At 38.3% G+C, this 16,204-nt stretch overlaps 1 protein-coding gene across 7 annotated transcripts in view; it reads left to right on the top strand.

Moving 5' to 3' along the window:
* LOC131948061 (synaptophysin) overlaps nt 1-15,972 on the top strand; it is a 59,081-nt gene extending 43,109 nt beyond the window's left edge. Inside the window, exons 3-8 of one of the 7 annotated variants that reach the window (XM_059309545.1) lie at nt 1,699-1,823; nt 2,144-2,324; nt 2,713-2,916; nt 7,003-7,105; nt 10,591-10,640; nt 13,745-15,972. In XM_059309545.1, coding sequence (XP_059165528.1) covers nt 1,699-1,823; nt 2,144-2,324; nt 2,713-2,916; nt 7,003-7,105; nt 10,591-10,625 — 648 coding nt within the window. In that variant the 3' untranslated portion in view covers nt 10,626-10,640; nt 13,745-15,972. The other 6 variants (XR_009387957.1, XR_009387956.1, XR_009387955.1 and 3 more) reach the window with 6 other exon arrangements.
* Nucleotides 15,973-16,204: the final 232 nt, after the last annotated feature.

The raw sequence follows: 16,204 nt of genomic DNA, 5'->3' as shown, positions 1-16,204 counted from the left end.
GCCATGGGTAAAGCCAGGGGTGTTACTGACACTTGGATGAATTGATGACTTGCTTCCCCTAGTCCATAACCTTCTTTATCCACTTCATTCCCCCCCCCCCCCCCCCCACTTTAGCCCTCCTTCAGTCATGGACCAACAAGAGATCACTTTTGGCCCCTAGTTGAGTTGGGTGGCCCACTGACCATTGGCCATCCTTCAGTCATGGACCAACAAGAGATCACAACTGGCCACTAGTTGAGTTGGGTGGCCCACTGACCATTGGCCATCCTTCACTCATGGACCAACAAGAGATCACAACTGGCCACTAGTTGAGTTGGGTGGCCCACTGACCATTGGCCATCCTTCAGTCATGGACCAACAAGAGATCACAACTGGCCACTAGTTGAGTTGGGTGGCCCACTGACCATTGGCCATCCTTCACTCATGGACCAACAAGAGATCACAACTGGCCACTAGTTGAGTTGGGTGGCCCACTGACCATTGGCCATCCTTCAGTCATGGACCAACAAGAGATCACAACTGGCCACTAGTTGAGTTGGGTGGACCACTGACCATTGGCCATCCTTCACTCATGGACCAACAAGAGATCACAACTGGCGACTAGTTGAGTTGCGTGGCCCACTGACCATTGGCCATCCTTCAGTCATGGACCAACAAGAGATCACAACTGTCTACTAGTTTAGTTGGGTGGCCCATGGGGGGGGGGGGGGGGATAGCAAATTTTCATGTTTTTTTTTAAAATGTAGATACATGAAAATATTTGAGTGTTGTTTTTCTTGAGGTGTATATAGGCCTACTTGATTAGTTCTATCAAGGATATATTCATTTTGTCTAAAACTTAAATCTCTATCTGAAATCATATATTCAGTATTGATCATTTATTTCAAAATTTAAAAGTTAGTCTGCTTTCTCTCACAATCATCATCTTTTCCTGTTTGTGCTCAAGATTTGTTTCCCTAACATGAGTTAGGTACCCAACAGAGCTGATTGGACTCAGGGAAGCTCTACTGATTTGAAGCCAGATCCAAACTCTAGACCTCCATGTTAGCAGTCTAGCTCCTACCGCTAGGCCCCCTCTCCCAGAATGATCTAGACAATGTTGGCACAGATCTGTAGCTCTATGATATTTGACCACCATTTCTGTGATCCCCAGGTGCTGTCTATATTTGCCTTTGCTACAACCACACCACTGTAGAAGACATGATATTTAACCATTTAAGTGATCCCCAGGTGCTGTCTATATTTGCCTTTGCTACAACCACACCACTGTAGAAGACATGATATTTAACCACCATTTCTGTGATCCCCAGGTGCTGTCTATATTTGCCTTTGCTACAACCACACCACTGTAGAAGACATGATATTCAACCATTTCTGTAATCCCCAGGTGCTGTCTATATTTGCCTTTGCTACAACCACACCACTGTAGAAGACATGATATTCAACCATTTCTGTAATCCCCAGGTGCTGTCTATATTTGCCTTTGCTACAACCACACCACTGTAGAAGACATGATATTTGACCATTTCTGTGATCCCCAGGTGCTGTCTATATTTGCCTTTGCTACAACCACACCACTGTAGAAGACATGATATTTAACCACCATTTCTGTGATCCCCAGGTGCTGTCTATATTTGCCTTTGCTACAACCACACCACTGTAGAAGACATGATATTTGACCATTTCTGTGATCCCCAGGTGCTGTCTATATTTGCCTTTGCTACAACCACTAGTCATGACACCTCTACTACCTTCACTGTGCTAAATTGTGATTCAGACAACAAAACCCATAAATATGTTTATGAGTATGGATATCCTTACGAGTAAGTCATTCATTGGTTACCTTCATAAATAAATAAAATACTACATTCTAATTATGGCTATCTTCATGTTAAAGCGGATACAAGAAAACTTTAAATTGTTAAGAAAAGGAATGGATTAGCCTTATAAAAAAGTATTGAGAATTTTTTTAATCAGTGGATTAGCCTTAAGTGAAAGTATTGAACATTTCATATCAGGCATTAACACTATTTTTAGCTTCAAATGTGCTGTGTAAATCAATAAGAGAAATTTATTTTTAAAAACAATTTAAAAAGTAAAATGAATGAAAAAGTCCTAACTGAAGAGTGATCTCCCTTCTCAGCCTGGAAAGTGTATGTAAGGACGTGTGTGGCAAACAAGTCTGCTTCCTCTCTGGCTCGAAGTCATCTGCTGAGTTCTACGTGTTTGTTGGTGTCATTGTGTTCCTGTACTGCCTGGGGGCACTGGTGCTCTACATCTTCTTTGATGACTTCTACAGGAGAAACACAAGAGTCATCATAGCTGTAAGAGCTCTTCTCTTATTCTCATTAAAGCTGTTTTTATAGTTTTAAATTTTTAATATATTACCACAGGAGATTATATTTTAATAACAAGTCAGATTATATTTTAATTAGTGATATTTCTTTTTGTTAATAAGAAAATAGAATATGCGACAACTTACATATTGTTCATTTTTTGTAAAATTTGAAACATTAAATAAAACTATATTCAGAATTCTCAATGAGAAAAATTAAACCTTACAAAAATGTATTAATGAGCATTTTTTATGTAGATCCTTTAAGTTCTAAGATATGTATTTGTTTTTTAAATTGATTAAATTATTGTTTTGACAAAAAAGTGTTTACCCAGCTTTGTGATGATGAAAATTGCCATATTGAACTCTGTGTTTAGGACTTTGTCATCTCCATTGTGCTGACACTGCTGTGGATCATAGGGTCCTCAGCCTGGGCTTCTGGGGTGTCTGACGTCAAGATGTACACTGATCCAGTCGATGGCGGCCTCTTTACTAAAGAACGCATTCCAGAATGTGCTGCGGACACGAAGGCTTGCACAGTAGACAGCCTGGGCAACTTCGCCAGTCTTAATGTATCCCTTGTAAGTTGTTGCCAAGTTTAACTGGGTCCACTGTGCTCACCACTTGATTGAGCTTTTTTTTTAAAACAAACACTAGACATTTAGATTTAGATTGGGGGAAAACATAGGTCCTCTGTTTTATAAATAATCAAACATTTATTGGTGGGTGTGAGGGTGGGGGGTTTTATGAAGCGGTAACGATGGAATCCAATAACACACAGTTTAAGTTCCAAAACAAAGTTCTTTATTCACATGTATATAATCATGTCCTACCTAACTAGCTATACTCTCTACTATTTACTTCTGCTACTGACTGTTCACTATACTACTAACTACGCACTCCCATGATCAATCCTAACACTAACTACCGTTCTCTAGCTCTACATATTACGACCGTCTCTAACCGCTTCCTAACACCTTCTGCCCATCGCTCTACTGACCCACGCCTCAGTGGTCAGCTGACCGTCCCACGTGACCGGTCAGTCCTGTGCGCCCATTGGCCTCTCTAACCAACCAACTAGGCCTATAGTCTGTTTCTGCTAACCTATATCTGCTAAACATGTCTGACGTAATCTTGCGTCATCACATATCTCCCTCCCTTTCTGTAGCTGACAAATTATATTTTTCAGCGTCTGCTACTAATCTAATACATCAACAACTATCTATCTTACTACTCTATTCTATCCCTAACATCAATCATATAAATCAAATACAAAATGGGACAGTACAGTTTACAAAAACATAAAATCTTGTGTCTGTGTTCCTGAAAAAAAATGTCATTGTTTTCGTTCTTGTGTAGGTATCCTGACGTCTGTAGTGTTTCTGCTTGATAATGTATGTCTATGTTATGGTATGTGTGAATTCAATCATGTGTAACTCAGTTCTGGCTCGGTTGTCGTGTACTGACCTTGAGCTAATCTTAGTAGAATGTGTAACTGGTTGAACGGGCTCTGCGAGCAGTGTAAGTGTATGTGTTATGTAATTGCTGGCGTTCCTCTGTGGTGGGTGGGTTGTGGCGAGTTTTGATGTAAATTCCCGTGAGGCGGGTGTAGGCGTAACTTCGTTGGTCAATGTGATGACGCAACAAACTCAACGCTGGTTGAGACGTCCACGTAGAGTGGTTATACGATGAACTGGAGCTGTCTGATGCGGTGGCGAACAATGACGTAACGTTCCGACGCTGGGAACTTGGACGATGGGTCTTCTACCCTTTGTATGTGCCGACGTAGGTGTATGTAGCTGGCGGCCTGTTATTCAACCCCAGTGCGGGGGCGAAGCGGTGGCGATGCGTCCGCTGTCTTGACCAGGGCAATTCTCTGTTAAGCAGGTCTGTCCGCTGTCCAGGTAATTCAACGTAATCAGGGTTTCAGGTGGCGGCACTCTTTGAAGTGTCGGCTTCATCTAGTCTCATTCTGAATAGCGCTGGTGGGTCTGAAATTGTATTATGAGACCATGAGCAATGGCTTTACGTGACCATCTTAGTGCCCGCGCAGACAAGTATTCAGACAGAGGTACCTTCCATTTAAAAAAACCTCAATCCCAAATTTAAACGTGCTGAACATTTGTCTGGCAATATAACAAACATTAAAAAATAACATTACAACATAACCAAATAAAAAAAAATCAGTACACTCTAATCTAACAACAATCTGTAAAGCCTAATAAACTCAATAGACGTAAACACTACTAGAGCTTAGAAATAGCTTCACAAAAAGAATAGACATGTGAGTGTGTATCGTGTCATTTCAACACGTGATCATATAGTGGAGCAGCTCTCACTATCTGACTTCTGACAAAAAACTGGCTGGCTTGACTTAATGACTGACTTCACTCATGACTTCAGTAACTTGACTGATTTCAGTAACTTGACTTATTTCACTTTGACTTCAGTAACTCGACTGACTTCAAATTAACGACTGACTTCACTTTAGACTTCAGTAGCTTGACTGACTTCACTATGACGACTTATTTCAATTTGACGACTTACTTCACTGACTTCATAAACATCACTGACCGACTTGGACTTCACTTGACGACTAAATTCTCTTTAACGAATAACTTCACTGCGACAACTAAATTGACTGACTTCATCTTCATAGACCTCTGACTGACTTAAAATGACCTAACTTCGACTTCAACGACTTAGACGACTTAAACGTCTTCACTTTGACTTCAAAGACTTTTCCTTGACTTCAACTACTTCAATATGACTTCAAAGACTTCACTTTGACTTCAACAATTTCAATATGACTTCAAAGACTTCACTTTGACTTCAACGACTTCAACTTTGACTTCAAAGATTTCAACGACATCACTTTGATTTCAAAGACTTCACTATAACTTCGACGATTTCACTTCTTCACTATGACCTCAACGACTTTAATATAACTTCAAAGACTTTTCTTTGACTGCAACATGACTTCAACTACGTCACTATGACCTCAAATACGACTTCAACAACTTATTGACTGACTTGACTGACTTCAAATAACTTCTTCGACTTCAGTTCTGACTTATACTTCACTGACTTCAATAACACAATTGACTTCAGTTTGACTACACTGACTTCGACTTCAACTATATCGACTTCACGCCGATTTTCTCGACTACTTAGATCAACACAAAAACTCGACTTGACTTCACTTTTATGTCCGTTGTTCAAAATCATTTATGGGGACGGTCCGGGTCACATTTTTGATCATGGGGTTGATGTTCTAGGGCAGTTGCGTGTTATCTATGTGTTGTACTTTCCGTTTCACTAATTCTAACGCTAACTCTGCTTTTGTTCTTGACATGTTTTACTATCTTGACTATCTTGTTTCCTAACTTATTCTCTAAAGATGTTTCAAATTCTTCTTCTTTCTTGTCTAATGGTATGCCCTGTTTATAGCATTGAAACTCTGCCTCCATGGTTGTGTATGTGTATGTGTGTGTGTAGAGGAAAGTCAACAAAACTAAGGCAACATGGCGTAACATAAGAATGTATAAGGCAGAAAAACCGCTGGCACAAACTATCCAGCACGGGTCTAAACCCAAACGTTTAAATAAATTTTGGAAGGTACTTATCTTTTTGGACACGTTGACTGTTCCCTTGTGTTGGTAATCCAAACTCGCTCCGGCTGAAGAAACCCGCTGTTGTGATGAGTTAGAGAAAGCAATACACCAGTCATACTCCGTCATGAATAGCTGATATACGTTCTTTCCCTCACTCGACCCGCGCTCCGCCAGATGTGAGGGTGGGGATTTTTAAGATGGCGGAACGTATGAATCCAATAACACACAGTTTAAGTTCCAAAACAAAGTTCTTTATTCACATGTATATAATCATGTCCTACCTAACTAGCTATACTCTCTACTATTTACTTCTGCTACTGACTGTTCACTATACTACTAACTACGCACTCCCATGATCAATCCTAACACTAACTACCGTTCTCTAGCTCTACATATTACGACCGTCTCTAACCGCTTCCTAACACCTTCTGCCCATCGCTCTACTGACCCACGCCTCAGTGGTCAGCTGACCGTCCCACGTGACCGGTCAGTCCTGTGCGCCCATTGGCCTCTCTAACCAACCAACTAGGCCTATAGTCTGTTTCTGCTAACCTATATCTGCTAAACATGTCTGACGTAATCTTGCGTCATCACAGTGGGATTATTTGACTTTGTGTTTACAAATACTTTTTTTGTTTAGTGTTAACCTGAGTTTGCCATCTTTGTCTTCCAGATCTTTGGATTATTTTGTTTAGTATTAACCTGAGCTTGCCATCTTTGTCTTCCAGATCTTTGGATTTTTAGTTTGGTATTAACCTGAGTTTGCCATCTTTGTCTTCCAGATCTTTGGATTATTTAGTTTAGTATTAACCTGAGTTTGCCATCTTTGTCTTCCAGATCTTTTGATTTTTAGGTTAGTATTAACCTGAGTTTGCCATCTTTGTCTTCCAGATCTTTGGATTTTTAGTTTAGTATTAACCTGAGTTTGCCATCTTTGTCTTCCAGATCTTTGGATTTTTAGTTTAGTATTAACCTGAGTTTGCCATCTTTGTCTTCCAGATCTTTGGATTTTTAGTTTAGTATTAACCTGAGTTTGCCATCTTTGTCTTCCAGATCTTTGGATTTTTGAACTTCCTGGTCTGGGTTGGTAACCTGTGGTTCCTGTACAAGGAAACCCCCTGGTTCAAAGTTCAAGCTAAACCACCCACTGAACCAGGTACTGTCTCAGACAATGATCCTCAAAAGGTTTAGCACCTGCACACAGACCTGTGGCACTCCAGGGCTTGGTCTAGAACCAACCCTGTAGAGTTAACACCTGCAGCAAGGTTACATACACACCATTTGTTCTGGAACTTTCTATTGACTGCCTGTGCATGAGTCTTGAGATTCATGTCATTTAATATTTGATCAAGTTCAGTTTGTGGATGCTTGGCTTTAAGTTAAACCTTGTACTAGAGACATCACTGTACTAGACATCCTTGTACTAAACATCCCTGTACTAGACATCCCTGTAATAGACATCCCTGTACTAAACATCCCTGTACTAGACATCCCTGTACTAAACATCCCTGAACTAGACATCCCTGTACTAGACATCCCTGTACTAAACATCCCTGAACTAGACATCCCTGTACTAAACATCCCTGTACTAAACATCCCTGTACTAGACATCCCTGTACACTAACCTTTGAGCCAGGCATCCCTAAACTGAAACCAACAAGAGTGACTTACATGACTTGTCCAGCAGTAGAGGATATAGAATCCACCACCCTTCCCAGTCTCTTTGCCTTCATTGTTTACCCCAGCTTGTTGTCCCCCTTGGTTGTTGTCCCCCTTGGTTGTTGTCCCCCTTGGTTGATACTTGTGATATCTGCTGGTCCAGGGTTGTGTTTGCTTCTTGTCAGTCTTGTAGAGTACAGGTAACCCTGGGTCTTACTGCTACATGTAGGCTACAGGTAGCCCTGGTCTTACTGCTACATGTAGAGTACAGGTAGCCCTGGGTCTTATTGCTACATGTAGGCTACAGGTAGCCCTGGGTCTTACTGCTACATGTAGGCTACAGGTAGCCTTAGGTCACTGCTATATGTAGGCTACAGGTAGCCCTGGGTCTTACTGCTACATGTAGGCTACAGGTAGCCCTGGTCTTACTGCTACATGTAGGCTACAGGTAGCCCTAGGTCTTACTGCTACATGTAGGCTACAAGTAGCCCTAGGTCTTACTGCTACATGTAGGCTACAGGTAGCCCTGGTCTTACTGCTACATGTAGGCTACAAGTAGCCCTAGGTCTTACTGCTACATGTAGGCTACAGGTAGCCCTGGGTCTTACTGCTATATGTAGGCTACAGGTACCCCTGGGTCTTACTGCTATTTGTAGAGTACAGGTAGCCCTGGGTCTTACTACTATATGTAGGCTACAGGTAGCCCTGGGTCTTACTGCTACATGTAGGCTACAGGTAGCCCTGGGTCTTACTGCTACATGTAGGCTACAGGTAGCCCTGGGTCTTACTGCTACATGTAGGCTACAGGTAGCCCTGGGTCTTACTGCTATTTGTAGAGTACAGGTAGCCCCGGGTCTTACTGCTATATGTAGGCTACAGGTAGCCCTGGGTCTTAGTGTTATATTAGAATGCCTTTCAATGAACAGAAGGTACAACAACCTAAAGATTGATAGTATGGTTTTGTTAGCCATGAATTAAAATAGTGTGCAAGTTTATCCCTTTTATCCCACACCTGCACATACCTGGGTTTTTTTTTACCTGTTGGTTTACCAAAGGCTACCTGTATGAATATTTGTTTGCTTTCTATGTGAGGTGTGTTTGTGTGTAGCTACTAGAATCCTGTGTGTGTTGTGTGTAGCTACTAGAAGTTTGTGTGTAGACAGGCTGTGTAGATTTGACAGGACAAGTTGATGCCCAGCAAACCAAGTGAGGAACATGTGTAGCTTTGTGTGTGTTGTGTGTAGCTACAAGAAGTTTGTGTGTTGTGAATAAATCCTAGAAGTTTGTGCTAGAAAGGTTGTATAGAGCTGTCCTCACAAGCTAGCTAACCTCTGGAGATTTGGCTTTACTGTCTGCCTATTTATAATACCACACAGATACTTTTTTTTTTTCAAATTAAGTGTATATCCAAATATTTTATAGAATTGTTTTGTTCAACTGTATGAACATAATGTATTGTGTTGAACATTTTAAATCTTCAGCTTTGCCAGAAGTCTTCAAGAACTGTGTAGCTTTCCACTGCTGTTTCATGTATTTTCTTTAGTCCACATCCTTGCTTCACTTTATTAAATGTCTTAATGGATAACTTTTTAAGTTTGTAACCCTGAAACATTAACTGAGAAAGTTTAGAAAGCTATCCTTGTGTGCTGCTATTGTTGAAGCTGTTAGTAGATCTATGTTTCTGTGTGGCAAGTAGCTCTAGACAGCCCCAGACCTCTTCTTCCCAATGCTCAACTCTGAGAGGTTTTTCTTCTCTTTTCCAGTTCCTGTTTTCTCCATAGAAAATGCATAGATAACTCCAGTGACAGCTCAAGTTATCTTGTCTTTAGCTTAGTCCTTACACAACAGCCCGCCATCAGTATAGTAGACAGTGTGATACCATCTGTGTGTGATACCATCTGTGTGTTAAGCCATTCATGTATGATGCCATCTGTGTTGTGGTATCATCTTTGTATGATACCATCTGTGTGTGATACCATCTGTGTGTGATACCATCTGTGTGTTAAGCCATTCATGTATGATGCCATCTGTGTTGTGGTATCATCTTTGTATAATACCATCCATGTATGATACCATCTGTGTGTGGTACCATCTGTGTGTGGTACCATCCATGTATGATACCATCTGTGTGTGGTACCATCTGTGTGTGGTACCATCCATGTATGATACCATCTGTGTGGTACTAACAAGTCCATCACCACTGTGGTGGTCAGTGTGATACCATCTGTCTATTAAACCATCCATGTATAAAACCACCTGTTTGGTATCAATACCATCCATGTAAGATACCATTGGTACTACGTGTCTATGTAGATGTACCACCATCCATATGTGTGTTGTGCAATGAGAATCTCAGGATCTCATATCTATTAATATTATATTATGTTAATGTTAGATTGTAACTTTTGTTTAGCTGTAACACTAGTAGCAGGCAATCAGTTTCATCTCAACATTTATAAAGATGATTTAATTGTGGTAATGACTTCAGGATTAATCTCAAGAGAAACATGGGGTGGGGTGGAATTGAAGATACCAGGGGAAGTAACTAATGATGTTGATACAAGGGAGATAATGTTCGGTCATTTGAAGGGTAGAAAATATTTAAAGATAATCAAAATAGAGACACCACAAAGATAACCAACAGAATCTCAATAAGATCTTTATTATAACTTTGATTTATATTGCTTTAATTTATAACTTTGATTTATATTGCTTTAATTATGTAAGTTATTAGTGGTGTATGGGAATTTGTCAGGCTGTATGGTATGCCCTTTGTGCTGCCGTAAGTGGCAAGTGTTAGACAGTTTGTGTTAGAGCCTAACAAGAGATGACATAGAGGCTAGCCAGTTGTTGTAGCTTTTGATGACACTGAGGGTATCCACCAGCAGTGGCACCCACTCATTATAAACCTGTCCTCTCCACATCCATTGAATGATGTCCCATGGGTTATGCTTGTGTTGATTGTGTACTGTATTCCCCCAGGCCAACATAGTCCCATTACTGGAAATGTGTATTAGCAGAGACAGTCCTGTGTAAGTAAAATATGGGCTAGCTAAGTTTGCATCTCTTTGGATTCTTCTGATTTTATCCAAGAGGTTTCTTTTTTTTTTTTTTTTTCTTTGGATGTTTTGTGGTGGTTGGAGTCAAAGCAGAACATTTCTCTGACTAGATCTAGTCATGAAACCATGAAAGATAGAAACACTGACATGAATGTGTAAGTTTGACAGCAAGTAAAGTGACTAGTTCAGCATAAAGTTGACATTACAGTCACTGGTTCAGCGTAAAGTTGACATTACAGTCACTGGTTCAGTGTAGAGTTGACATTACAGTCACTGGTTCAGTGTAGAGTTGACATTACAGGCACTGGTTCAGTGTAGAGTTGACATTACAGTCACTAGTTCAGTGTAGACATTACAGTCACTGGTTCAGTGTAGAGTTGACATTACAGTCACTGGTTCAGTGTAGAGTTGACATTACAGTCACTGGTTCAGTGTAGAGTTGACATTACAGTCACTGGTTCAGTGTAGAGTTGACATTACAGTCACTAGTTCAGCGTAAAGTTGACATTACAGTCACTGGTTCAGTGTAGAGTTGACATTACAGTCACTGGTTCAGTGTAGAGTTGACATTACAGTCACTGGTTCAGTGTAGAGTTGACATTACAGTCACTGGTTCAGTGTAGAGTTGACATTACAGGCACTGGTTCAGTGTAGAGTTGACATTACAGTCACTAGTTCAGCATAAAGTTGACATTACAGGCACTGGTTCAGTGTAGAGTTGACATTACAGTCACTAGTTCAGCATAAAGTTGACATTACAGGCACTGGTTCAGTGTAGTTGACATTACAGTCACTGGTTCAGTGTAGAGTTGACATTACAGTCACTGGTTCAGTGTAGTTGACATTACAGTCACTGGTTCAGTGTAGAGTTGACATTACAGTCACTGGTTCAGTGTAGAGTTGACATTCAAGCACTGACAAACTCCATTATTTTCTCCACTTGTCCACTAGACACTCATAGTTATACAATGATAAAAGCATTTTTTGTTACACAATTATTTTTCTTTCATTCTTGTGGGTTCTTGTTTTTTTATTATTATTTTACTACTATACATTAGTATCATTTGTACACTTTTGTATGCAAATCAGTAATTTTAAAAAATAACTTTTTCTAATAATATTAAATATATACTTAATAACATAATTTGAATTATTTTATATATTAACAATGAAATAATGATCTGTGTAAGAACTTACACGATGAACTAATAATTTATCCTAATACATAAAATAAACAAATAGCGACCATTGACTGGTTGGGTTCTCTCCTGCACACAGGTGGATGCATGTTGTTAAGATTGCAAATAAATCTTTTGTTTACAAAAACTCTGAGAGAAATGTGCTTTCCTTGCATGCCTCCCCCTTTTGTTTGGCTTTTGCTACTTTGTTGCTGCTAAATGGTGTTTGTGTGTTTGTGAACCTAGCATGTGAACAGCCAGGCTACCTAAAGACATGTTGCTTCTTGATGCTCACTGGATGCAGCCCCTTCAATACATGCATGTGTTTGTCCCATAGATCAGCTGTAAAAACACCTTGAATGGGTGGCAACAACATAACACATTGGTGGTGGTGATCAGTGTAGGAACAATGGATTCACTCTACACATTCAATCTACCAGCAGCCAAACTTGAAATATACAATAGAATACATCACAATATCAACCTTTCACTTTTAGTTTAGGTACAGAATTAGTACAACACTCTAATATAAAATATTTGAAACTGGATAAAACTATATCTAACGACTGAAGAGAAATGAACTTACAAAACTTAAAATTGTGGAATGTTAATTTTGTATGTGTATGTAGCAGCTGACAGTGTCAGAGCTATGTCTAGATGTGAAAACTCTTGGCTTTTATGTTGGTTGAATTGGTAAACACAGCAAAACTTAGACACACCATGATGATGTGAACTGCCTTGATTTTTATGGGGGCTTCAACTTTCAACATTATTGAACTGTCGCATATTCAATGGATTGATTCTACATTCCCAACTGTAAATCAAATGTATTAACACACTACATTATACTTACAATAAAGCAGTTATTTTTTGTTTCTGCTGGATAATCACAAACAAATAGGGATAATTAATACAAATAATACAAGCAACTGCTAATAAAACTGACATTTATAATTGTATTATGAATAAAATAATAAATAGCTTTAAGTGTCTGTTAATAATCATAAAATGATTTACTTGGACAAAACAAAACTTAAAATTCTTCTTGACATAGTAGTTAACTTATAAATGGTATAGAGCATCTTATCTCCAATAATATACCAAACATCTGGGGTGTCAATTGACTAAATGTGAGCTACTCAGGGGACCAAACTCTCCTGAAGGAAGTCTACTAATCAACTCATCTTGTGTAATATATTTAAGTTATACCAACTATCAAACAAGTAATGTACAACTTATATAAGTAACTTGTTTTATTCCTACAATTTGGGGTAGGTTTAAATTGAAAGTCATGTGATAAAATGTGTTATCAAGAACCATTGTGCAATATTCAAATATCCTAAAACTTGTTCATAAGGACGTGTAAAATGAGTGGTGGTTGTTAATAATGTAAAATAACTTGAAGTGGAAAGACGGAATTACCATACAATAAACTTACATAACAAAGGCTTCTGTGTGTCTGGTGCAACTACCATTCGGAAACATGACAACACGTGCAGTCACTTGGATAGATCTGCACAGTCAGCAGTGTTTAGTGTTGTTAAAAAAAATAGTCACCTACGCTTATTGCTGCTCACCGCTTGTTTCTGCTCGCTGGTTCACATCTGATATGCTGTATCAAGCCATCTCAGAGAACCTGATCATCCTCAGCTTGTTACATTTTTTATGTACAATCATAAACTCCAGACTTGCCATAATTAAACATAATGTGAGGGTACAGATGTTGTTTGACTGGATGTTTGCGTGAAGCTGTATTCAGTTTGTACAACCATTGTGTATGGAGTTTTGCATACTTAATATGAGCATTTATATTTGTATGGAATTCATACTTTGTATAACCATTCTGATTTGTTTGGAGTTGTATTTTGTATGACCATTGATCCCTTGTACATATTCCAGGTTACCAATGAGGAAGGGGAGAGAATGGCTGACAAGTCAAGAACTTCTGAACTCAGTCCTTGAGCAATAGATGTAGCTTAATGTTTTGTGACACCAGTTTTTCTCTTCACAATCACACACGGTTTTAAAAAATAGTTTTTATTGGGTGATATAAAGGTTGACTTCATTTTAGTTTCACACACTTTTTAAAAAATAGTTTTTATTGGGTGATCTAAAGGTTGACTTCATTTTAGTTTCACACACTTTTTAAAAAATAGTTTTATTGGGTGATCTAAAGGTTGACTTCAAAATAGTTTTATTGGGTTATCTAAAGGTTGACTTCATTTTAGTTTCACACACTTTTTAAAAATAGTTTTATTGGGTGATCTAAAGGTTGACTTCATTTTAGTTTCACACACTTTTAAAAAGATAGTTTTATTGGGTGATTTCATTTTATATTCACAAACTTTTTTAAAAATAGGTTTTAATTAGGTGATATCAGGGTTGATTTTACCTTAGCTTCACAAACATTAAAAGATAAATACAAATGGTAGCTGCAGTGAGGTTAATGATTTTGTTTTAGAGCAGTTAGATAATCTGCTACCCAAACTTTAAAATAGATGTGATTCAGGTAATTAGATGGTTGATTTTTATCTTCCCACATTTGTTTTGGGCTGTAAAATTGCTGAGTTGGATGACATGTATTTACTACGTGCATTATGGGCTTACTCCATTTTGAAATGGTTCTACATTTCTTTGATACAACAAAATTATAACTGAACAAGTGTTGTAAAGGTATCCAACCTTTATTCACGCTTGGGTCAACTACCCTATGCAAACAATCAAAAATGAAAGAAAAAGGACAGATTTTTTCACCAGCTGTAAAGATAACAGTGTAAAGCTGGTGTAAATAGACTGATGATCCACTCACATTTTCAGTCCACTGCTCATTCACATCCCCACAGAACATTTTAGTTTGAGCTTTATGAAGGTTTATATAACTCAATCAATCACACCTTTTGAACGTGCAATATTTAATTCTTAAAATACTACTCCGTGAGTAACAGGATTAAACTTGTTTTAAAATGGGTTGGAATTAAAAATTGGATTTGTATCAGCCAGTTCAGTTGAACTAGTAGTATGGTAGTAAGAAAGATAACTCAAGCACAGCGAACTTGATGAGATGTGAGGGAAGAGAAAAGCTGTGGTCCCCTGACACAATGACATGAACTGTATTAGGATGTATTATCCATGTGTCTGTGTAGTCTAGTCCTGAGTAAAACTTGGCTTTAACTGTGTGCTGTTGTGTTGTGCTCAATGTGATACTATATGAGAGGATGAACTCTTCTTAGTTAGTTCTCTGTTAAATCACTAGTTGCAGCTGTTTTGTGTCCATTTCTTGAATGTACTAGCCACTGTGATTTTGGTTTGTAAGTTGATCTTAAATTGTTGATGTAACTCTCCTGTTCATGCTGGTGCAGTATCAGATGTGATTGGTTTTAATTCTGAGTGTGTAGTCATTTTTGTACATAGCTTGTTTTTCATCATTTTGATTAGAATTTTTTTTTTTTGTATATTTTTGGTGCTAACCTAATTTTTTTTTTAACATGAACCATAAAGTACCACTTTTTTTTTGCAACCATAATCCAACAATTGTGTGCATATCATCAGTGTACTCCTATGCATTAATATGACTAAATGATTATATCACAGGTGTATGTTAGCTGGGAAATTTTTATTTTTTTAAAATTAAACAGATATTTTCTAGTCTCAATTTTTTTTATTTTGTATGGGTCTGCTAGAACTAAAGATATTCAGTATTTTTATTTTTTACTTTTAGGCTAACAATACATTTAATTTATCATTCATTTATGTGATTTGAAAGATACTTTAAGCATAAATATGATAATAACAGTTGATTTTTTAATAGTTTACTGTATAACATTTTCTACCCACTAGCTTCTAGCAGGCTTACACTAACACTTACTCCACCATTTTAATTTGTGTACAACTTGCTTTTTGTCAGAATTTAATTTCTAGTTTGTTTTATTTATTTGCCAAGAAAATTGAAGAAAAGAATTGTTTATTTTCTTGTAACCACTGCACGTTAGATGTGCTCATCAAGTTTGATGGTATTTTAGCCTGAGTATCATTCCAGAGCAGATCTGTGGGTCTGACTTTTATAAGCATATACATGATTGTGCCAGTGTTTACATATGGACATCTTTTCAATAAATCATAGACTAAACAGGTTGTTTTCTGTGTTCAGCTTGATCAAAGACTAAATCAGGACTTGGGTTGTTTTCTGTGTTCAACTTGACATAGACCTTTCAGATTCTATAATAATTTTAAAAATTATTTTTAATTTCAATATAAAATAATGTATGCAGTGTCTTCTACTCACCTTCCTGTTGTTCATAGTCACATTAAGAACACACCCCCCCCCCCAACCATTTCAGTGCATAAAATCACAGATGGTTG

The sequence above is a fragment of the Physella acuta genome, unplaced genomic scaffold (genome assembly GCF_028476545.2).
Source record: "Physella acuta isolate Inbredline_101_S28 unplaced genomic scaffold, ASM2847654v3 ptg000622l, whole genome shotgun sequence".
Lineage (NCBI taxonomy): Eukaryota > Metazoa > Mollusca > Gastropoda > Physidae > Physella > Physella acuta.
The sequence above is the reverse complement of the archived record's forward strand: the minus strand, read 5'-3'. Positions and strand labels throughout refer to the sequence as shown.